Source organism: Nicotiana sylvestris, chromosome 11 (genome assembly GCF_000393655.2).
Source record: "Nicotiana sylvestris chromosome 11, ASM39365v2, whole genome shotgun sequence".
NCBI classification, from domain to species: Eukaryota; Viridiplantae; Streptophyta; class Magnoliopsida; order Solanales; family Solanaceae; genus Nicotiana; species Nicotiana sylvestris.
The window spans coordinates 123,526,136-123,551,342 of NC_091067.1; the positions used below are offsets into that span (position 1 = coordinate 123,526,136).

The 25,207-nt window shown below is 37.4% G+C and overlaps 2 protein-coding genes and 1 long non-coding RNA gene across 3 annotated transcripts; 2 read left to right on the plus strand and 1 right to left on the minus strand.

Moving 5' to 3' along the window:
* Positions 1 to 948, plus strand: LOC104215521 (protein FANTASTIC FOUR 3-like). Its single transcript, XM_009765340.2, has one exon. It carries the CDS (start codon positions 1 to 3, stop codon positions 946 to 948), a length of 948 nt encoding a protein of 315 aa, XP_009763642.1.
* Positions 949 to 3,196: 2,248 nt separating this feature from the next.
* On the minus strand, positions 3,197 to 15,473 carry LOC104215519 (N-carbamoylputrescine amidase). Its single transcript, XM_009765338.2, has 9 exons — positions 15,195 to 15,473; positions 14,493 to 14,541; positions 5,922 to 6,013; positions 5,667 to 5,818; positions 5,497 to 5,543; positions 5,372 to 5,405; positions 4,945 to 5,111; positions 3,833 to 3,929; positions 3,197 to 3,735 (listed from the first exon to the last, which is right to left on the minus strand). Exons 1-9 carry the CDS (start codon positions 15,329 to 15,331, stop codon positions 3,560 to 3,562), a joined length of 951 nt encoding a protein of 316 aa, XP_009763640.1. The 5' UTR covers positions 15,332 to 15,473; the 3' UTR covers positions 3,197 to 3,559.
* A 1,060-nt stretch (positions 15,474 to 16,533) lies between these two features.
* Positions 16,534 to 24,213, plus strand: LOC138882116 (uncharacterized). Its single transcript, XR_011403610.1, has 2 exons — positions 16,534 to 17,004; positions 23,769 to 24,213. It is a non-coding gene; the product is annotated as an uncharacterized lncRNA (long non-coding RNA).
* Positions 24,214 to 25,207: the final 994 nt, after the last annotated feature.

The following is a 25,207-nucleotide window of genomic DNA, read 5'->3' on the forward strand; positions in this document are numbered from 1 at the left end:
ATGGCTGCCTGTGGAAGCCTACAACACATATTTGAGAAACCATTGCCTGAAAATCCAACACTTATTGAATCCCTCTCCTCAACCTCATGGAAAAATTCTAAATCCTTGAAACCTAATATTGATAACTCCTCCTTCACTGAGATTTTCGGCGAATTACATTTTAAAGAAAACAACAACTCTATATCTTCCTCTGCCTCCTCCTCCTCCTCGTCCTCTGTTGTTTCTTCTTCGTCTTCTTTCTCTTCTTGTCTACCTCAATCATCTGCTTCATCATCATTATCATCATTGTCTTCTTCTTCTTCTTCGTCGTTTTTCCTTGATGCAATTCATCAATCTGAAATTAAAGGGCTGGACAATATTAAGGACAAGTATGAAAGAAACAAAAGCCCTATTTCAAGTTATTATCCAAATACCAATAGCTGCAGCCACAAGAAACAAGATAGGCATAGTGATAGCTTTTCTTCAAGAACATCGGATAGTCTATCGGTGTGCACAGAAGGCCTTGGATTCGAGAGCTCTGATGACGTTGAGGACCTAATGAACGATTTGAGTATCGAGAATCAGAAAAAACAACAAGAAGAAAAAGGGAGAATGCGCGTTCCCTGTAGGCCAGAGAATCAAGTAATAATTAATCATGATTATTCGAAGAGATCAAGAACAAACAAAGGGTCATTTCCACCTCCTATTTCTTGCATAGGGAGAAGTGGGAAGCCTTGGGTTTGCTTCAAATCATTCAGGGAAGATGGGAGATTTATTCTTAAGGAAATTAGAATTCCTACTCAAGAATTCTTGCATGCATGCAGAGAAGATGGACGTTTAATGATGCATGTTATTCATTCAGATGATGAGATTGTAGATGAAGATGAAGATGAATACGAAGACGACGATGATGATGTTGATGATGATACACATAATGTTGAAGAAGAGCATGATGCAAAGCATGTATAGGAGTTGAACATCATCAAAGCATGTATTGCATGAAAGCTGTTTTGTTTCATAGTTTTTACTTTTTTGTTTTTGTTTTTTTCTTTATCTGCTATGTTCCAAAGGTGCAAGAAACCTGCAAGATATAGTTTAAAAGCTTTGTTTTTCTTCTTCTCTGCAAATTCTGCAAATAAAGAGAAACTGCAAAAGGAATTCTCTGGATGCATTTTACTATAGGATTTTTTATTATTTACTTGCTACATCCTACATCACACTCTTTGGGGTTGCGTTCCTTCCCTGAACCCTGCGGAACTACTGAATACTTTGTGCAACAAGCTACCACTTGCTACATCCTATATTTGTTTTTTGTTTTTTTACTGTGAATTGAATTTCTGGTTAAGAAAAAGATAAGCATTTCCCGTACTATAAATTGAACTTGTCCATACTTGTTTGGATTAAAAAAAACCGAATACTGGTAGTCAGTGTCTTTATTATACAGCCAAACTGTATAAAAAAAAACTGTACTATTAATGTAGTAACTTGTTATAGCAAATAACTTTAAGTACAATCAGGGATTCGGTTCAATCACAGGTTATTCTAGGATTATAACCATGATTATAACCGAGGGATTATTTATCCTACTTTCAATATGGGAAAAATATTCCCTGAGTGTGGTATAAAACTTATTTTGATTTTAACTAATACCCTCAACCAAATATATGATACACTTTATCCCAAATTTTACACCCGCGGTAACCTACTTAATCACTCTAACTAAAAGGCTCCTCAATAGTTTTTACTCTATCCGCACATAAAACTTACTCTAAAAAAAGATTAAAAAAAGGAATTTCGAACTGCATTTTTTTTTGGGGGGGGGGGGGGGTGGTTGTTCTAGGAGATGGAACAAGAGAGGTAGCTCAAAGACACAGTAATCCTATGTTCAGATGAAGATAGATTGCAAAATATCTACAACTTTTTGTAGCCGAAAGTATATGAATATGACCTAAAGAAGCCACCTACCTATATTCTAATTTCTATAGACACATGTAACAGTTTGAATCACTAACTAGACATCCTCAAAAACCTACCAATGTCCTTAGGACCAAGAGAAGAGACACTCTAAGAAAGAGCCAACGTGAGTTTACCAAATAAAAATATCAGTTTCTCTCACAATCACAAAGTAAAATGGAGAAAAGTTTTGACATTTGTAGTTTTAACGCATTCAAATCAGTCTAGCAAACAGGACGCTTTTCCTGTGATAAGATTCTGTACAATAATGATGCCCTTTTCAGCATAGAACTGGTATTGATTGGATTAGAGAAGATAACAAAACACAGAACCATATATATAGAACATAATCATCACTAAGGGCAACCCACAAAAGAGGAAATTTTACAATGCCTCATAGGCCACAGAAACTCCTTTTTTAAAGGAAAAAATAATTAAACTAATAATAATAACAACAACAACAGCAATAATGGTGTTTGACCAAAGCTCAGACGCACCTAACTATCCCACCAATATATGCTACCCCGGTAGCACAAGTATAGAATTACTTTTCCTACAAAAGCTTACAGCTTGTTTGAATGGTTGTTACCTATTGTATTGTATCATATTGTTACTTTAAATATAATGTTTGTTTTGATCGATTTGGCAGGGTCGCATCGTTACTTTGTTTTTTACTCCCATCTTGTACTTCCTAATTATTAAATAATCATATTTTATCCTTTACCCTACCTTTTTATATAATAATTCTACCTTGTATCTTGCTTTTTCTTTGTAATATGACAAGTATATTTTTCATATTGTTAGTGCATGACATCATGAAATGACGACAAACAATATAATCTATCCAAACATTATATTTATCGAAACGATAAAGTACAATATAATACAATACAATACAACACGATATGCTAAGATACTTTATGGTCTGCAAAAACATGCATTTGTATAGCATATGGCATAACACGTATCTTAAGTTCCCTGAAAATTTGAAACAAAAATCTTCTACACGGAAATATTCATTCATCAAAACATAGATTTTTTTACTAAGCAAATAAATCTGTGGCCTTGGTGTTTCCAAGTGGCTGCAGCAATTGGATCATTCATTCCACAAGAAATAATTCCAAACTAAATATAAGGCAAAGAATATGTTCACTTTTCTATCTAAATGGATCAAAAACAGAATATAGAGGGACCCGAAAATGCAATCACTCTATCTAAAAATCAAGAAAATGATACGTTGAAAGATATTGTGGACCACCAGATATAGCTCCAATGCTTTCAGAGATATATTGAGAAATTGACATTCCAAGTGTTTATGTCTGGAAATGGTTTTCTGAAATGGGATCTTCCAGAACAGCCATCCACCAGTGTAAACAAATACAAATCAAGGTCCCAATGATGATTGTGTTCACTACTTGGATGTGACCAAACCCATCAAAGTAGCACAATAATTCTACTGATGAAACATTGCAGGATTCAAACTCCAAGATTGTGATAGATTACAGTATACAGCGAGTTACATTACAGCAGAACTTGAATACAAGATTATATTTTAGTCCTCACTCTTTTATTGATATGATTGACAAAAAAAAGGCAGGAGAATCGGCGATACTTGGTCCATCTTGGATCACTTGACTGGGTTGCTTCCATCTAATGTCAAAAGAACCTTATATAAATCAGGGCGTCGATCACGAAATACCCCCCAACTCTGCCTTTTGGACTTGATTTTGTCCAGATCGAACTGCGCTACAAGAACAACTTCCTCTTTATCATCAGCAGCTGCTACCAACTCCCCAGTGGGCCCTGTTCATTTTTAAACCAGGTTCAGAGCCCCTTAGCAACATAAGGAGATAGATGTTTTTCAAGTTCTATAGCTACAGATTTTTGTCAAATAGCTTACCTGCAATGAAAGAGTAGCCGTAGAATGTTATCGCGCTTTTCCCATGCTCTGTCTCAATTGTCTCCTTTCCAATGCGGTTTGAAGCTACTAAAGGTACCTGAACACGATAAAAATTAAAGAGGACAAAGTGTTTCTAGAAAAAAGACTGAACCAAATTGATTCAAACCAAACCAACAATTTAAAAGTCACTTTCTTGGCTTTGGTCTTGTAAAATGAGAAGTTGAGAACCAACAATTCGCGTTTGGTTTTATTTGGTGTATTAAAACCATAGAAATCGAAATTCTTCTTTTAATAAAAGTTGCAAATAATTGTTGGTTTCCTTTTCTACACAGAGAATGCATAGGAAAATGACATAAATAGTGTACAGTAAATGCTATGCTTGTCGTGAAGAATTGATTAGCAGAGTGTGTGTGTGTGTATACGGCACATCTTGTAAGATCAAATAGAATATGAATCCAGTCAGATTGGGGTACATATAATGTCAGCCCTAGAGTTAAGGAAGAAACCCACACCAAGAAAACATACTGAAATAGTCCAGTTTTAAGCTCAAATAGGAGTTACAATGGAAGGGGTTGGTTAAGAGAGGAAAAGCACTTTTGGTGGCTATTCCAATCTGTCCAGCAAATATATAAGAGGGGCATGACTCAGTGTTTCCTTTTTCTTGCATAAACTTTTTGTTGTACATCTCTTCAATTCTTGTCCCTTACAGACATTTTTACCCAATTGTAATGCAGGTATGTTGCTCAGCCGAGCAAAAGAATGATTAAAAGAAAAGAATAAGCTAAAGCAGCTCGGTGTATAATAAAATTAATAAACTAAGATCAAGATGCATAATTAACATTTTAGCTGGACCAAATTCTAGCTTGGGACACAACTTTCCTTGTTTGTTTTTTTTGGTTATGCTAAAACCCCACCATCCCAACCCCTTGCCCAGGAGTCGAATAGTGGCCCTTTTCCCACTTTTGCTCCCTTGGTGACTCGAACCCCCAAAATCTTATGATTGAAGGTGGAGGATCCTTTCAACTAGGCTATCCTGCTCATGCCAACATAAACATCCCCTTTACTTATCATTCTTGACGAAAAAAAAGTTAAAAATGAAAAATAAAACTTACCACATTAGCTCCAGCATGTCCTTGCATCACCCTCCTCCAGTGATCACGAGAATCAAGTCCATCATCTTGAGGTTCAGAACCAATTGCAGTAGGATAGAACAGTACTTCTGCACCTTGAAGTGCCATAGCTCGAGCTGCCTCAGGAAACCACTGATCCCAGCAAATTGCTGGATAGAATTTAATAACAGTCAATACTATCGGTAGTGTATCTTCAGTCTTCACTGTATTTACAACAAGAGTATCTTTGTCCTCTTTAATAAAATCTTAAAATTACAAAGTGAAGTGTATGTAAGTAACTTGTGGAGATTTAAGGTTTTAGCCCACAGCAGCACAACTTTTATTTTTCTCCGATGTATCCAAATGTTCATCAAAGGTAGAGAACACAATGAAACCTAAAGAACAACTATGGCAACATATATTCTCTTACCAACTCCGATTTTTGCATATTTAGTCTGGAACACCTGTTTATGAACACCATTACGTCCATGAGCAAAGGGAAAGCAGGAAAATATCACTATCACAATATCGTAACAGGACTTCAGGATTCCTTACCTTAAAACCAGTGTCACCAGGATTGAAGTAAAACTTTTCCTGATAACCTGCAGAGACAAACAACTTAAGAGGATAAAAAAGGAGTATTGAAGAAAGTGGTTGAAGGAAATCTAACAGAATAATGACAAGTAGCACAATGATTTTGGAATGTTCTTCCAAGTTTTACTAACCAGGTCCATCGGGAATATGGGACTTCCTGTAAAGTCCAAGATCTGTGCCATCAGCATCAATAATAGCCACAGAATTGTAATGCGCATTATTTGCTTCTTCAAAGAAACTAACTGGTATAACCACTCCCAGCTCCTTCGCAAGCTTCTGCATCCTATAAACATGCACATAGAAAGAACAAGCCAGGTTGTTATTGGAACCTTGACACATGCTAACAGAACCAGCAATAAGACACCAGAAGTAATCAGAATTTTCACCTCACAATGGTTGGATGCCCCTGATATGGTTTTGCTCGATGGAAGAAGTCCTCCCTTTGAGCTTGGCAAAAGTAATAGCCCTCGAACAACTCCTGAGATGTAAATAGGGAAGTATCAATGAAACTGGACTGCAAACATGCAGGTGAATACCAAATACTTTCAAAAAGTAGAAGTTCACAGGACTACAAACTTCAAGAGTATCACCCTAACTCTATAAAAATATCATTAGAAACTCGAAACTGAGAGAAAACAATTCTCTTTTAATGTAGATGTATTAAGGACACTGGCAATTTTTGAAGATCAACAAAACTCTGAGTCATGGTATGTACAAAATACATGAGATGAAGTTCAATTCAACTGTCTAGCTTAATCACTTGTGTCACAACTGCTAAATACTGAGCTAAACAAGATTACTTGTCAAAGTGATAGGTCAATTCAAATTGATCTGACAACTCCTTAGGACAGTAATCATTAACACTTAAACAATCATATACAAACTTTTTACCTCATTCTATAGTTATTACTTATTAGTTACCAACACCTATATAACATTGTAAACACCTTGGCTATAAATCCTGTTCTTTTTGTTAGCCGCACTCCTAAGGATACTTATACTAAAGTATAATGATAATATATAACGGAAGAGTTAGACTCCCCCTCTAAAGATTCAAGAAAAAACAGTACACTATGCTGAAATTACAGTAACCAACACTGCATAAGTTTGATTCACTTCAATAGCTTCAACTGACATCAATTTCAGTCAGTTCACTTAAGTTCATATGTTTTAACCAAATCTGAACCTTTCTGACACACTCAGGCCAAACCGAATCTTTTTTTTCTCAAGGCCCGCTCATCCCCCCCCCCCCCCGTATGGGGTGTTTGGTTTTTTTTTTTTTTTGGGGAGGGGGGGGGAGGGGGGAGGGGACAGCTGTTCAGGATTCAGGCACAACTTCTCTCATATTTATCTTAAAACCCCGTTAAACTTTAATATTTTACATTTTTACTACGCTTGTTTAACTCCGAACACTCATTGATGTGTAATGATGATATTTTGGAAGTGAACAGTCTTGGGCCAACTTAAATGGGGAAAGATTATTGACAAAACCTTTGGTAAGATCTAATTACTTAAAGGAGGATACTGGAATACTTTTCAACTATGTTGTGACTATGCTTTTCCTGAGCCGAGGGTCTATCAGAAACAACCTTTCTACCTCTCTATCAGAAACAACCTTTCTACCTCCACAAGATAGTCTGCGTACACACTACCCTCCCCAGACCCTACTTGTGGGATTACACTAGGTTTGTTGTTGTTGTAGGATACTGGAATATTTGCAACTGTCTCCGACTCGAATATGTTATATAACCAGTTTTACTATACTTCTCCGTTCATTTTAGCTAACTTCACAATCATGTTCTCTTGAATCTAACAGCTAAACCAAATGAACATTTCTATTTCAAGGCTGTTTGAAGCAAGTTGAAACCAAGCCAAAGTACCAGCCATGTCTCCAGAATATGCCTCCAATCTGGAACAGAAGGGGCACAGATTTCTTGAACTACTTTGTTATGCATTAGCATGAGCAAGAAAGTAGACAAGAGGAAACTACAAAGACGAGTTTAACTCAAATGGTCCTACAAGTTTGGGGGTACGTTTAGCTTTGTCCTTATATTATGATCGTGAGCATATCTAACCCCTTAAGTTTAGTAGCTGTGAGACATGTCCTACAAGTCTATAGTCTATACTTCTTGCTTTGATAGCAATTGTTGGTCGCTTGCTTAAATTTAAAAAAACTGAGTGCTTCTGCTATCAGTTAACAAGCTCCATTAAATATGACAAAGTGGTCCGACGCTGCTCATGGTTCCTTCTATAACCACCTCCCTGCTTCAGCAATTATCCCTCATTCTCACACCTGTCTACGAAACGAGCCAGTAATGACAGGACAAAATTGTCGTATGAAATGACCCAGCACTCTGTTAAACACCCGCTATTGTTTTCCAACCTTACTGGCCATTAAATGGTACGTGCTCTCTCTGCATTCAAGTTAAGTTTCCGCACTTGCAATGCATGGACCAAGAAGCACAGGAGTTATGAAAGAGGTCAGGAGGGAGCTAGGAGTTATCAGGAAATTTTCAGAACTATTTCTGAATAAAGCTCTAAATGCTTAAAAGAATGGGGGTGCAGGTGAAGGAACTGGTTAGACTAAGCAACTGAAACAAAAATCAAGCGGAGAAAGAGAGAGAATTTTTATACAAACACATAAGAAATATATATACACAGAGAAAAGAATGGTTGAAAGGACGCCCGAAGGAGGATAAAATACAGGAAGAGTAAGGAGAATCATCATACTACTTTAATCGATCAGTGAAACTTCAATTCTGAATATCATGCCTATTGATTTCGCGTAATCCCTATCGACTCACTTATCAGGTTCTTCCTTTCCGTGCCCCTTACCTCAGCTTAATTATTATGTGAAGATTCTTCATCTGGTTTTGGAGCAAGCACATGCTTTATGCTGAGTATTCACGACATATACTTATTTTCGCTTAAATTTTTTAACACTTGCCTATTATTTTAGTATAATGGTCTGATATTCAATAGATTGTTCTTTATCATCTTATCTCTCTCTCTCTCTCTCACTCTCTCTCTCTCTCTCTCTCTCTCTCTCTCTCTCTCTCTCTCTCTTGTTATATTCATGGGTTAAGGATCGTGTCACTGGGCGATTAACAGGAAAATCCTCTTCCTATAACGAGGTCTTTTTCTTATTTTTATTTCTTCCCTTTGAATGACCTATGGTGACAGATCTGTGGGGCTCGTCAAAGGGAGCTCTAACCTTAAGACTCATTGAGAGAGAGAGTCTCGCACCTCTAGAGTTTAAAAGAAAATTTTGTGTGTCTTTATTTCTAGCATTACTACTCTTTAAATAGAGCTTACAGATAAAATAGGAAAACTTGTCCAAGTAGGAAACCTAATTGAAATAGAATTAAAAACCTAACATAATACCATAACTGGAAATAAAAGCTAATAAAAATAAAATAGCATAATTAATGTTGCTGTTGAATGGTTCCACGCAATAAAGGCATCCGTAACATCTCTCCTCCTGGAGAAAGAGCTTGTCCTCAAGCTTGTAATGTGGAAAAGCATCACGAAACTGAACCAGATCTCCCCATGTAGCATCATCAGCTGAAAATCCACACCATTGAACAAGAATCTCCCAATTTCCACGATTGAGTCTAGATGGCAGAATGGTGTCTGGAACAAACACTACCTTGCCATCTTCCAGAGGGGGGTAATGTAGGCTGACCGGTAGGAACTTCTCCCAAGGTTTGAGAAGGGAGACATGAAAGACATCATGAAGCTTGCAATCTGGTGGTAAAGCTAGTTGATAAGCAACTTGACCAAATTTGCGCACCACTGAAAAAGGACCATAAAACTTAGGAGCAAGCTTATGGTGTTTATGGCCAGCAAGAGAGCGTTGTGGATAAGGATGCAACCGTAACCAGACCAATGAACCCCGTAAACTTGACATCGCGATGACCCTTGTCATAAACCTCTTTCATGCGTTGTTGGGCCTGTTGAAGTCTGCTGCGAATTTCTTGCAGAACTAGATCCCGGTCAATCAAGGCTTGATCCACAACATCTACTCGAGATGATCCTGCAACATAGGAAAGCAGATGAGGTGAATCACGCCCATAGACAACCTGAAAAGGTGAAGCACGCAATGCAGTATGATAGGAAGTGTTATAACAGAATTCTGCCCAGGAAATCCAGTTCACCCATTGCTTCGGTTGTCCTCCCACAAAGCAACGCAAGTACATCTCAACTGTGCGGTTAACAACCTCTGTTTGCCCATCACTTTGCGGATGGTAGGCTGAGGAAAAAGCTAGTTTGGTGCCGCACAATCGAAAAAGCTCTTTCCAAAAGTAACTAGTAAAAAGAGCATCACGATCTGAGACAGTAGATTCAGGTAGGCCGTGTAAACACCCAACTTGGTTGAAGAAGAGACCAGCAACACTAGCAGCAGTATAAGGATGTACTAGATGAAGGAAATGAGCATACTTAGAGAAACGGTCGACTACTACCAGAAGAGCTGATTTTCCTAATGATTTTGGCAAGCTATCAATGAAATCCATAGAAATGTCAGCCCAAATTTATGTTGGCAGTTTCAACGGTTGAAGCAAGTCGGCTGGAGTTAAGTGTGTACAGCCTTGTTGCGTTGGCACACTTGGCGGGCAGCAATATAGTCCTGAATAGTGGACTTCATACCCTCCCATAAAAAATCTTTACGCAATCTTTGCATTGTTTTCTGAACACCTTCATGAGTGCTATCATGAATTCCAGATACCACAGAAGTTATTAGGGGAGATTCTGTAGGCAAATAAATTCGGTCTTTGTAAAAAATAAGGCTGTCTCGCATAGACCAATCTTTACCAAATTCTTGGCGCTCTATCGTGGCGCAATTTCTTTGAGAGCTGCAGAATGTTGAGTTTCAACTCGCAGCTCGTCAATCAATACAACTCGTGGCTGTGAGATGGCGAATAGCATTCCTTCATCTGTATCACGCCGAGATAAAGTATCTGCAGCTACATTTGATTTTCCAGCCTTATACTCAACTCGAAAAGTAAAGCCCATGAGTTTACTGATCCAGTGTTGTTGTGGGGATGTGGTGAGACGTTATTCCAGCAAATATTTGAGGCTATAATGATATGTGCGGATGAGAAACTGCTGCCCCACAAATAAGGTCGCCAATGTTGAACAGCTTTAGCCAATCCTATTAGTTCCCTCTCATAAGCAGGCAATTTAAAATGCCGATCAGCCAATTTTTTACTAAAAAATGCAATAGGATGACCCCTCTGTTGTAGAACAGCCCCAATTCCCACACCTGAAGCATCACATTCCACCATGAACTCCTCATCGAAATCAGGCAATTGCAAAACCGGGGCAGCCACTAGAGCATGTTTTAGAGCAGTAAAGGAGGCTAGGGCTGCCTCTGTCCAATTAAAAGAATTCTGTTTGAGCATGCTTGTGAGGGGAGCTGTAATTTGTCCATAGTCACAAATAAATTTCCGGTAATAGCCTGTTAGTCCTAAAAAAAACCTCACGGCAGTGATAGATCGAGGCTGGGGCCAATTGTCAACTGCCCTAATTTTGCTTGTGTCTACAGATACACCTATTGCTGAAACTACATGACCAAGATAGGCCACTTGATTTTCTCCAAAAGAATACTTGGACCTTTTTAAACAGAAGTGATGAGCTCGTAGTAACTCAAAAACAGTTCTAATATGACTCAAATGCTCTTCCCAAGACTTGCTATAGAGTAAGATATCATCAAAAAATACTAGGACAAACAAACACAGACACTTACGAAATACCTCGTTCATCAATGCTTGAAAAGTGGATGGAGCATTTGTTAAACCAAATGGCATTACTAGGAACTCAAAGTGCCCATGGTGAGTCCGAAAAGCGGTCTTCTCTATATCACTGGGATGCATGCGGACTTGGTGATAACCTGATTTAAGATCCAGCTTGGTAAAGAGCCGAGTTCCATGTAGTCCATCCAACAATTCATCAACTACTGGAATAGGAAATTTATCCTTAATTGTTATGGTATTAAGTTCTCTGTAATCCACACAAAAATGCCATGTTCCATCTTGCTTGCAAACTAATAGCACCGGTGAGGAAAAAGGTGATTGGCTTGGCCGAATAATGCCTTGCTGCAACATCTGGTCACATTGCCTTTCTATCTCGTCTTTTTGTGAGTGAGGATACCGGTAAGTTCTGACCACTACGGGCCCTGTTCCGGGTTAGAGGCAAATTCTGTGATCACAAGTGCAAAGAGGTGGCAGCCCCACTGGATCATGAAACAAATCATTGAGTTCTGACAATAAATCATCTAGTTGGTTTTATTGTTCAGATGGTGCTTAAATAAGATGTAGTTGTGGCTCATCCGGTTGCCTTTGCCATTGTAAGGTGACTGAATTTCCAGCTAGTTTAAAAGTCATCGTAAGAGAGACAAAATCCCATAGTATAGGTCCTAATATTTGTAGCCACTTAATTCCTAAAACAAAATCAAAGCCACCCAGAGGAATTATATAAAAATCAGCCACAAAAAAGTTGTCAGCAACAGAAAACTGAACTCGTTGACAAATTCCAGTGCTAGGAACCTTCTCTCCATTTGCCACCGAGACACACAAATTTGACTTAGGTAGGATTTGCAGCCCTAGATGTTGAGCTACTATATCACTTATGAAATTATGGGTACTTCCAGAATCGACCAAACTCAGTAATGTTTAACCCTTCATTATAGCTTGTAGTTGCATGGTTTTAGCATTTTGCTTCCCTGTTATGGCGTGCAGGGATATTTCTGGCTCGTCAGCGGCTTCTTGTGTCATGGTTTCTTCATCACTAATTTCTAACCAAAATAATTTTTTACATTGATGTCCAGGTTCATATTGTTCATCACAATTATAGCACAAACCCTTTGCCCGTCTTTCTGCCATCTCGACTCGTGACAACCTTTTAATAAATGGCGATTTCACACTGTTGGTACTGGAATTTGCTGATGTAAAATTTCCTTGGCCAGAGTTAATCTTCGAGTTTGCAATTGATCCAATGTTGGTCTTTGAACTCATACCAAAAGATGTTCCACAACTTCGACGGAGGCTGGTAGTAAGTTGTTGCCTTTTCTCATATGCACGTGCCAGATTCATCGCTTGGGCCAAATTTGGAGGACTTAACATCTCTACATCTAGATGAATTGGATCTCTTAATCGTGCTGTAAATAGGTCGACCTGTTGATCTGCCCGCACCGTACAAGCACGTGCTAGCATCCCCTGGAATTGGCGTTGATATTCTTCCATCCCTGTTTGTTTAAGATTCACCAACTCCCCCAATGGGTTGCCGCGTAAAGGTGGCCCAAATCTGAGAGTACAATAGTCTTTAAATGTTTCCCACATGAGTGTTGGTTCTTCCTGTTCCAATTTGAAATACCAGAGTTGAGCCTCGCCCAACATGTGAAAAGGTGCCAAACCAACCTTATCCAACTCCGCAGTGTGTTGATTGGCAAAGAACTTCTCACAATGGTGGAGCCATATCAGCGGATCGCTAGAACCATCAAAGGTGGGGAAATCAAGCTTGGTATATCGTGGTACAATTCTGCCTCCCGTTCGTAATTCTGGTCTCTCTATCTATTCTGGTATTTCGATTGCCAATAGCACTACTGCCTGCTAAGCCATCATCAGTTTCTTTGTTGCGGCTTCTGTTGGACCTGCTTATTAGTTCCTCCAGTTGTTGCGATACTTGTTGTAACCGAGCTTCCATTCGCGATTCAATTGCAGCAATTCTTAATTCATTCGCTTGCTGAATTTCTTGTAAAAGAACTCTTAATTCGCTGCTATCGCCCATAGTGTTTGGCTCTGATACCAATTTGTTATATTCACGGGTTAAGGATCGTGTCACTGGACGATTAACAAAAAAATCCTCTTCCAGTAACAAGGTCTTTTTTTTGTTTTTATTTCTTCCCTTTGAACGACCTATGGTGACAGATCTGTGGGGCTCGTCAAAGGGAGCTCCAACCTTAAGACTCGTGGAGAGAGAGTCTCTCACCTCTAGAGTTTAAAAGAAAATTCTGCGTGTCTTTATTTCTAGCATTACTGCTCTTTAAATAGAGCTTACAGATAAAATAGGAAAACTTTTCCAAGTAGGAAACCTAATTGAAATTTGAAATAGAATTAAAAGCCTAACATAATACCATATCTGGAAATAAAAGCTAATACAAATAAAATAGCATAATTAATGTTGCTGCTGAATGGTTCCACGCCTTTTATACTGTTTTCCAATAAAGGCATCTGTAATATCTCTCTTAATGTTTTCATGTATAGTGATTTTTATAATGGTTCCAATATCCTTGAAAAAGACAGTTGTCCTGCAGCCAAGGTTAGTTAGGTGTTGTTTTTATTGGACTGGTTATAGCCTTTATGAGCAGAAAGTTTTGAAGTACTTTACTATTTGGCTAGTTGTGACTTAGAAATGATATTGACTATCTCGATTCTACATGCAATTTTGCATCCGCAGTTGAATTGCAGAATTAACAAGACGTTAAAATAACGAAGCACAACAACTATTCCATCACATTTACAGAGTTTGTTAATGGACCGAAAGTTCTCAAATATGCTCAGAGTTGTATTATATTTATGGAAACAAATCTTCTCCCAAACTTAAGGGACCATTCGATCAGGAACTCTCATAAGAACTTGCCAAGCAATTCCTAGTGTCAGTTAACATGCTGTTGACAGGTATGACCAGACTAGCATTCCATTAAGCTATGCCCTAAGACAGGCCAAAGGTCTCATCTCTAACCTATTAAGGACCACCAAACCTTTAAATATAACTTTCAACAATCTCAGTGTAAACTACCACGTAAAGGAAGCAATAAGACAATTCGAGGGAAAACAAACAGCTCGGGAATAAAGTTCCAGCACTTGAACAAGCAACAATGGATAAAAAAGCTGACAACATGTTCACACATGGGTTCTCGTGTAATAGCCAAATATTCCAACAATGGGGCAGTCTTGTACCTGTATGAGGATGATATTTGCACCCTTCTGATGAGCAGCTCTAACCAATCTGTATCAAAGCCATAATCTTAGAGCCACAATATGTAAGGACCTGTTTGGTTTTGATGTATAAGATGAAATCATGGTATAATATTTGGTACTGCTTTATCCGGTGTTTGGTTGTATTTTGAATCTTGCGTAGCTAATCTTAGTATACTTTTACTACAACAATTGGTGTATTATTTCCCGCCTTTAGCATGGTATAACAATACAAGGATTAAACACTAAAAAGCAAAATTAGCCTAATGTCTTTTCCTCAAACCCATCATTAACACCCTATATAACCCCCATTTTTAGTACAAATAACCAAAGGCCCCATTTTCAAAATAATCTCTGCATTAAAATTCCTGCACCACTGGTTTATAAACCAAACGACCCCTAAATGTCATCAAAATAATTCCCCTTTTGCAAATCTAAAGACTACATATTTGCTCAATGATACCAAATCCAATTCCCTTACCAGTGAGCTACAAAATTAACCTCTAGTTTTTTTAAAAAAAAAAAACAACTGTGATTGACATATGAGGACACAACAAAAGTCTTCAACTTTTTAGAAATCCTAATCGTATTTCTACTGAAATTGAAAAAGATAACCAAAACTGGCCATATAAGTAATTAAATACGTATGTGCAAAAGGGGCTATGAAAGAAAGAGGAAAAAAACCTCTCGGCAGTGTCGACGTTGGTGGAGACATCGTCGGTACAGGCAAACTGCAGAGCAGCAACAGTTACCAATCGCTTCTTCTCCGCCATTTTTCGCAGTGTGTGAGATTCTGCTAAAGGGAGTGAAACAATTGACATGCTTCTCCAATTATACAATTATAGTAAAGTGAAATGGAGAATATTTAAAAGCAAAGGCGGTAGGTGTGTGTGAATTGTTTATTTTATTAGAAAGGATTCTCTCGTAATGAAAATTAAAAACGTTCTTTTGTTCACATGTTTTGATTCCAAAATCTGCACTCCAACAACTTAAGTTGTCGAAGGAAATTTCTGTCATATTTTAAATTTGAAATTTAGAATTGTAGAAATATTTTATTTTATTTTTAGTAATATGCTTTATTATGAAGAATGACCCGTTAAACATCACAAGAATTTAAGAATACTTCGGTATATTATGTGTTAAAATTCTTTTTTCTACAGCTATTCTTTGTTCTGTTACTTCTCATTTACAGTAAACAAGGATATTTTCATGATGTAATTCTATTTTGGTTTTGATTATTTTAATAAATATTTCTTGCCTTTAGAACAAATATTCTTTTTTTCCTTGCTAATATTGACCTCAATTATATATACAATCTCATATAAAAGGATAGAACTCTTTCCTCTAAAATATCTAGTACAATAAATTCAATGTTTGTACGTACAATACTTTTTATTTGATGCTAGGATAATTCCTTGTACATCACCTCCACCAATAACTCCAGACGACAAAGCTTTCTGTATATCTGCTATTTCATTAATCAAGTAATAGCTCTATAATTTACAAAGTAACTTTAAAGGAGCTATAATAACAATACTTTTTCGACAAAACAGCATTGTAAGTTGATAAAAAATGTAGGATTTTGAATATCGTATCTTCTTACGAAGGGAAAAGAGAGCCAAAGAAATAAACTATTAGGCATAGGCATGTTCTCCTTTCTTCGGATCAATTGATTTTGTGGTCCATTACAAACTTTTTTTTAGTTTTATGACCTCATCTCTTTTTTTGCACATGAGAGATTTGCTTTTACACATGAGAGATCTATCTTTTACACATAAAAGATCTAAAAAAGATATTTTCTTAAATTCAACATTGTAAAAAGCCACGAGCCTAATACCCCCTTTCGTCGGGTTTGGCGAGGGTATAATCGTATGGAATCATGTTTTTTAACTATTAGGATATTAATAGCTATATTTGTCTAGTATAGGTAGGTACTTTTGTCGATGTTTGCTAATTAAAATGTTTTAAGGATTTAATTTGAAAGGAAAAAGAGAGCAAGATGAATATAATATGGAAACAAAATATCGCGATATCATTGTTTAGAGAAAATCCACATTCCTTGCTATCAAACATTAGTCACTATTTTGAAAGCTTTTTGACACGAAAATAGTTGTGAATAAAAATACTTTAACGGCTCAATTCAAGCTCCATGAATCATTTTTGAAGTTCCAGAAACAATTCATGGAATTTAAATTTTTATTAGTTCGAACTCCAGAAAATGAAAGGAGAGAATATATGTGAAAACACTCAAAAGAGTTGCGCTGAATTTGAATAAAGAAACCACAACTATCATCATCTCTGACCTCTGTACTCGTGACACAAGTCCAACCATACCAATTAATTTTCACAATTTGGAATTCAGAAGCGTTGAAGTTAGGGTTCCGTCGAGCCATCGGGATTGTTCTTTTCGGAGAGCGTTGAGCGCTACCGGAGTTTGCCGTCACGTCGCAACGTTGGCTTTCCAGTTCCGTCGCCGGCGAGAGAAAGAAAACAGGTGAAGCAACCAAATTTGATTTGAATGCTCTCAATTTTCTAAAATTACCTTTACTATAATTTTTGTGGTATTCACTGCTGAAAAAAAATGGAATATAGAAATAATTAAGTCTGGAGACACATTTTCCTCTGACATATATTATTCTAATATTCAGTAGGAGTAGTTCATATTAGTCTGTTAAGTAGGGGTATTTTTTGATCAAATATTATTTTCGCATTAAAAAGTGACGACTGAAAATGAAAAGCTAGAAATAAAAACACAACCAAATGCATAAGGATCTTAATTTCTTAACACCATGCTCGAGAAAAATAGAAAGCTCTAAACGAAGTGTATGGTTGCAACTACCTTCCCTCAGTCCGCAGGAATTTCTCTTCAGTAAGTTATTGGGGGCATTGGAGGCATTTGAAGCACTAAGCTATTAAAAAGAAAAGAAGTACAAATATTAGCATCTTAACCATCAAATTACAGTTAAATTACAATCTTCACGCATATATTGGGATAATTATAAAGCTAAGTCTTAATAAAAAGTACTCAGTAATAAACAAGTTCAAAACCAATGGAGTATAAACTGCGGAAAATTTTATTTTGTGTCTCATATGAGGCATTTTTTTTGTCTTACAATTCTGTGGACCAGATATTTGTGGAACCAGAAGTATAAGATTGAGATCCACAATTTTGTGAGACAAAAAGAACAGTTGTGTGAGGCACACGATAAACTTCTCTATGAACTACTAGTAGTGCAATGTTGCGCATCTTCCAAGGAGGAATAGAAATAAAATGAGCTATACGTCCTAATTTTTAGGAGAATGAACCCGAAAATTCAAGGTTATAACAGGGCCTCAATTTTGCCACCAGAACAACATTCCGTTGGAAATCATATATGCAAGACATTTTGAAATATATTTCCAGCTCTTTCTTTGTTTAATCATTCCCAATGATACTGTAATAAAAGTTGGTGTATAAGTAGAATAACAAATGAAACAAAGTTACTGTATGAATTTGGTGTATAAGTGGAATAACAAATGAAACAAAGATACTGTATGAATTCAGTGCAATTCAGATAACTAAAAGCGATTTACGATAACAACATAACCGGTGTATTACCACAGTGTGGAGTCTGGGAGGGTAATGTGTATGCAGACCTTACTCATACCTTGTAGAGGTAGAAAGGTTATTTCCGAAAGACCATCGGCTCAAAAAAATAATTCTCAGCAGGTTTGAACAAGAGAATAGTAAAGAAGAGACAATGTAGAAAATACTAAAGACAAGAACATAAATAACATCAAAATAACAAAGCAAAAGAAATTGAATACGAAGTACGAAAATGATAATACTAATATGGGAAAAAACGAAGCAAATATATTCTCATAAACTCGACTACTTATTAGCTTTCTACCCTAATCTTCGACCTCCATAACTTCCCATCTAGGGTCATGTCTTCGGTAAGTTGAAAACATACCATGTCCTGCCTAATTATTCTTCCCAATACTTCTTTGGCCTACCTCTGTATTTTTTTTAGACCCACAATAGCCAAACATCTTGCACCTCCTCATCGGGGGATCTGTGCATCTTCTCTTTACATGCCCGTACCATCTCAACCTCGGTTCCCTCATCTTGTCGTCCACGGAGGACATCCCACCTTGTCCCGAATAACTTTGTTCCTAATATGAAGAGATATGCCCACATATCTACCTCAACATCCTTATTTCTGCTACTCTCATCTTTTGAGTATGAGAGTTCTTGACAGACCAGCACTCCGTCTCATACAACATAGTTGGTCTAACAAGCACTCTATAGAACTTATCTTTTAAGTCCTGGTGGCACCTTCTTATCGCACAAGACACCAGGAGCTTCCATTTCATCCACCCTGCTCTAATACGATGTGTAACATCATCATCAATCTCCCTATGTCATTAGATTATTGACCCCAAATACTTCAAATTTTCTCTCTTGTGGATGACTTGTGTATCAATCCTCATTTCAACATCTACCTCACGAGTTATGTTACTGAACCTGCACTCCAAATACTTCGTCTTAGTCTTACTCAACTCGAAGCCTTTAGACTATAGGGTATGTTCCAAATCTCCAACCTAATGTTAACCCTGTTGCGCGTCTCGTCAATCAATACTATATCATCTGCAAATAGCATACACCATGGCACCTCCCCTTGGATATGCCACGTCAATACCTCCATCACCAAGGCAAAGAGAAAAGGGCTAAGAGCCGATCCCTTGTGCAACCCCATCACTACTGGAAAGTACTTTGAGTCACCTCCCACTGCTCTTACCCGGGTCTTGGCCTCATCGTACATGTCCTTAACCGCCCTAATACGCCACATGTACGCCTCTTGCCTCCAAACATCTCCATAGAACCTCCATTGAACTTTGTTCTATTCTTTTTCTACGTCAATAAACACCATATGTAAGTCATTCTTCCTCTCTCTATACTGCTCCGACAATCTCCTAACAAGATGAATGGCTTCTGTAGTAGATCGTCTCAGCATGAATCCGAATTGGTTCTCGAAAATAGACACCTCCTACCTTACCCGCATCTCTACCACCCTCTCCCAAATTTTCATCGTGTGGCTAAGTAGCTTGATACCCGTATAGTTGTTGCAATTTTTATCATCGCTATTTTCTTGTACAATAGAATCATTGTACCCTGCCTCCATTCTTGGGGCATTTTTGCCGTCCTAAAAATAACGTTATATAACCTAATCAGCCACTCCATACCTGCCTTGCCTGCGCTCTTCCAAAATTCCACTGGTATCTCGTTTGGTCCGGTCGCTCTTCCCCTTCTCATCTTACTCATAGCCCTTTTAACCTCCCCGAACTTAATACGCTTACAATACCCACAATCTCGACGCCTCTCGGCGTGTTCTAAATCACCCAACACAATATTCTTGTCCCCTCTTTATTCAAGAGTTTATGGGAAGTATGTCTTTCATCTTCGCTTAATGTGTACCTCCTTTACCAATACTTTGCCTTCCTCATCTTTGAAATATCAAATTAAAAAAACTTTGTACTAATACTCTCTCAACCATATTAAAAAACTTTTACTAAGAAAGGAGTGGAGACACTGGAGACTGGAGACTAAGCAATGTGCATCGAATTTTGGTGTCTGGAAACGGCCACAAGAGAAATGAAAGGATTAGAAGGTTTTAGGGTAGTTTGTTTAGTCAAAACATGTTCAGAATCTTTATTTATTTTAAAATTTGCCCCCTCTCCTCTCCCTTTTCTCCTCTTCTTTCAATTTAATCGATAGTTTTTTTAACACATTACACATTAGTCATGAAGTTGATCCAATCAGAACTCCAGAAGAAAGAAATACTCTTAAGACTCACAAAAAAACATGGTAATATGCTATACTTGTCAAAGCATGAAACATGGATGGTCTTACCTTGTCCGCAATTGTATGTATGGACATTTGTCACTTGGCTTCCAAAAGTGTCTTCTTGCTCTTGTCGAATCTGCTGTGCTGATGAGGCCAGGTGAATACAACAGTCATGTAACTCGATCAGCTGCAGTGTAAGAATATTTGAAAATTCTTGTGGGATATCTTCTAGCCACAGGCAGTGGGATATAAAAAGTCTCTCAAGGACTGGAAAATGATCCTCAGTATCTTTCCACTCGGTGAAACAAAGCATATGACACAGTGACAAGAACTTTAATCAAGGAAACCCTCCTTCAGTGGGTTCCCATGTGGTCTCGGATTCAACTCCGCATGCGTCGTCTTCCAATTCGAGTGTCACGAGGTTAGGCAACATGCCAACAATGTCCATAGCCTCCCAAGGAAGACACGTCCCGCCTAATGTCAGCCTTCTAAGGGTTGGTGGAAAGGTACTTCGATATTTCAAAAACTTTTTGCGTGCATTCAACTGGTACTGGGCAAAGATATTGTCATCCATTTTTCCAACTATAATTCTAAGTGTTTCTATTAGTGGCAAAGAGGAAACAGGTATCCACAATTCATGAGCAACTCTGTTCAACACGATTTCCAAGTTCTTCAAGTTAGGCATTAATGCAAAAATTTCCTTTTCACACCATGCAGGACCAACACCGGTTATAGTATGCAGGTGTTCTAAAACCGCATGCTCCTCTTCACCACTAGGCATAATCGGAGGACATAACCATCCTGACTTCATAAAGCGTAGAGTCCTTAACTGTGGCATCCTCCAAATGTTTAAAGGTATACTATCTGCCCAATTCTTTCCTATTTCAATGATCAGAATTTGCAAGTTTTGAAGGTTGAAAAGAGGGAGATATTCATGATTTCCAACGTACAAGGATAGATACCTTAGATGCACCAAATCAAATACTAAAGTTGGAATTTCACGGTGAAAGTATAACTTTCTCAAGTCAAATACTCTGATCATTTTGAAATTCTTGAATCCTAAACTTTCTCTTCCTGCATGTCTGCGTGCACCTTGATAGACAATAGTGCGTATTTTCTTTTGATCACAGCGATGAGAGTTTAACCAATAAAAAATGTTAATTGGGCGAACAATCATTAGACAGTCCCGTTTGGATGATAGGGAGACACGCGTGACGCTATTCCGTGGTTTACTATTTATAACAGGTAGGAGGTTCTCACTTCGAGCTTGTCTTAAGCATAACTCATATAAGAGGTCATGGATCTTACATGTTTCCACTTCTCCCCAAAAACTCTGCTCGCTTACAAGAACCAGATTCTGTCTATAAGTTCTTGCAAACATTTTTCACCTACGTTCTCCAAACTTTTATTATCAGCTTGCTTTAAAAGTCCTTCTGCAACCCATAGCTCCACTAATCTTCTCACATCAACCTCTTCATCTTCGGGAAAAATTCCAAAATATAGAAAACAGGCTTTTAGGTGTTGAGGTAGATAGTAGTAACTTAACACGAGGATCTTTTCACATTATCTACCAAGATCTTTAAATATTGCTGATTTTATATCATCTGCAACTCGCTCCCATCCATCTACTCCATTGTTGCATTTAGATAGAAGCCCAGCAACTATAGTAATGGTCAAGGGCATTCCATGACAATTTTCTGCAATTTTCTTACCAATTTTTACTAATTCTGGAGAGAGCTCTACTTACTCAAGAAGCTTCGATTGCAATAGTTCCCAACTTTTCTCCGGACTTAGAGAAGACATGTGATGAGGAGGCTTACCTGGAGCAGCATAACTGGCCACATTCCCGCACCTTGTGGTAAGTAGGATATGACTTCCTTTGCAATCTGGAAACCATAGACTTATTTCATCCCAAGCTTTGCTGCTCCATATATCGTCGATGACAACTAGGTACCTGCGTTTCCACAGCCTCTGTTTCAATTTGCCTGATAGCTCACCATCATCCCTTGCTTCACGGCGTACTTCCTCCGTTGATGGAATACAATGAAGAAGCTGCAGCAACATCTTTCTAACACAATATTCCTTTGACGCAGTCGCCCATGCTAGGATGTCAAAATGTGATTTAATTTCTGGATCATCATAAATTTTTCTAGCAAAGGTTGTCTTGCCTATGCCCCCCATACCTGTGATTGCCATAGTTTCTCTTTCATCAGATGAGATTTTCATGAGTTTACACTTTATATCCTCGAGTTCATTTTCATGTCCAACCATGCAATTGCCAAGCTGTGGAGAATGTTCTGGTAAATCAAAACTTTGGACTAGTGAATTCGTTACCTGCAAATTACTCTTCATATTTTCGGTTAGCTTTCTGCACTTGGAATCTATGGACTCAGATGCTTCTTGCAACCTCGTGCAAAACTTCTCATAAGCTTCTCTCTGAATCTTTTCATTTTTAGCCTTTAAAATTTTTTCCCACACTGATTCTATTCTATATTCTGCATCATGTGCTGCAACTTTGATGTTTCCTTCACAGCGCTTTACAACCTCATGATCATTGTTCTTCTCCAAACTTTCGAGAAGCGCTTGCAGTGAACCGACTTTTTGGCGAAGGGATTGAATCTGTTCTTTTACTTTTTCTTGAAGAGATTCAGTTCCCTCTTTCCCTCTTCTTGGGGAAGATTTAAACAGGATTTGGGTAGCTTTAGCAGTCCAAGAGGTGACATAAGAGAGGTCACAGCAGCATAAGCCATAGCTCTTTATCTCTTTGTTTTTCCTCTGTCACTCGCTCTTAAGCTTAGAGAGCAACGGAGATCAGTTTAGAATGATGACAAATGGAAAAAAGGTTTCAAATAGTAATAAAATAGGAAACACATGGTGGGGTCTTACTTTATGTAGTAGTATTAAATATCTACCAGCCGAAGAGATACTACTTTTGTGCCACCAAACCTAACATACACAGCGAAATTAATATATTTTCGTGATAGAGGATAAGTATATTTTCATCCTTAATTCATACGTTTCATGTTTAAACTTTGAGTATGAAATCGTCTTTATTAGGAAATATTTACTTTATTGGTGAAACAATAAATTTCTCCAATGGTGTTCCAAACTTGAAAGAAGAAAAAAGAATCTCGACAAAGGATGTTCAATATATGTTATATACCTCTAAAATCTAATATTTTATTTATATATATAACTTTTCGATGAAAGGTGGTCTGTTGCACAATGTAACTTCGCCCCAGCTTTACTTCCAATATGGCACTTTGCAATCTAATCCGAAGTTAATCAAACCTCAATATGTTGAGCTTTCTGATAATATGCGAGATTTACATGTAATCGAATATATTTTACCCCTACTTTGGTGTGTGTTTAGGTGTTTTGAAGGTTGAAAGATGACCGATTGAGCTTAATTGTTGAAGTTTGTTATGTAGGAAGCCAAGAGTGAAGATTAGAGGTGATTTGAGCGTTAATGAAGCTAAAAGACAATTTCTGAAGAAAAGGAAAATCGGACCCTGTGCGAAGCATAGCTATAGCACAAGGGCAAATTTGTCTGCGTTTTATCTTGGGGGCCAACTTAGACATTTGGCTTAGGGACGTGATATAAAAGCTTCTAACCCTTATTCCAGCTGCATTCTTGGTCTGAGAAGGCAAGGAACACCATTGTTGAAGTAAAATCGAGCCCGGAAGATCCTCAAGTTCATTCCACAAGATGAATCGAAGAGTTTTTCTCTACTTTTCTATCTTTATTTCTATGGATTTTGGTCTGACAATGGTTTATGTGTTTTCGAGTAATGGCATGAGTAGCTAAACCTTTCTTCTAGGGTTTTGACGGAATCAATTATTGGGTGAATTATTGACCATGCCTATTTATAATTAGCCATTTTTATAATCTATTTGTTCAACTACGTTTTGCTTGTTGTTAATTGAATGACCATCGATTACTGTGCCTATTTATTATGCGTTGCTTAAAAAGAATACTTGGATAAGGGTGTTGTTGAACAATGTAACTTCTAAGTAAGTTAAGAGATTAATTATTTGGATTTAAAAGTGGGATTAGAGATAACGAAGCTTTGACACGATCTTTGTGAGTCGCTTGAATTGCTACCTAGGGTTAATTCGAGAGAATAATTCTAGAAAATTACCGTTTTTGATCGAGAGATAATTATGGTAACAGGAGAACTCACGATCAATGGAGAATAAATCAGTGTGATTATGTTGAACATGTTAAGCATTCATCCTGATAATTGAGGAAATCATAATCCTAGGCTTTTTTTCTCTTCAATTCACAAATTTCTCTTTAGTTGATAATCTTATTACTTTATTATTTTTTTAGTTAAGTAGTTTAAAACAAAAATCTTAATCTTTGTCACTCGAAAATTGTTTGAACTTGTTTTCTTAGTGATATTAAATAACTATAGTGAAGCCTTACTTCTTTGTGGGATTCAACACTGGACTCATAAGCCATGTTATATTTGCAGCGACCGCTTATCTTTTTTAGGACTAGAGTTGGGCGTAATCACTTTCGTTAGTTCTAATACTGAATAATTTGTTTTTCAAGACAAATTACTGGGTTTTTAAAACTAAAAGTTTTCTATATGTCACACCTTATCCCTATACAGAAACCTAAGTTGTGAACAAGAATAAAAAGATTCTCGACAAACATTATGTAATGGTAACAACAAATTATGCCTTAATCTTTATTATAGCACTTAATGTGTACTCATAAGATAGTATAGTTGAATTTATAACGTGGTTTATAGATACGTGAATTAATTTGTCCAAGAATATAAAATAAGCAAGAATAGAAATAAGATTATTAAAATCCTTGTTGTGGGCTAAGCATTCAAAGTATCTATATCTATATTATTAT

Excerpts from the sequence above, each read along its gene's own strand:
- LOC104215521 (XM_009765340.2), top strand. The coding sequence starts at position 1 with ATGGCTGCCTGTGGAAGCCTACAACACATATTTGAGAAACCATTGCCT.
- LOC104215519 (XM_009765338.2), bottom strand. The coding sequence starts at position 15,331 with ATGTCAATTGTTTCACTCCCTTTAGCAGAATCTCACACACTGCGAAAA. Across the intron at positions 6,014-14,492 it reads CAAATATCATCCTCATACAG|GAGTTGTTCGAGGGCTATTA; the intron begins GTACAAGACTGC and ends TTTACATCTCAG. Across the intron at positions 3,930-4,944 it reads GACATGCTGGAGCTAATGTG|GTACCTTTAGTAGCTTCAAA; the intron begins GTAAGTTTTATT and ends TATCGTGTTCAG.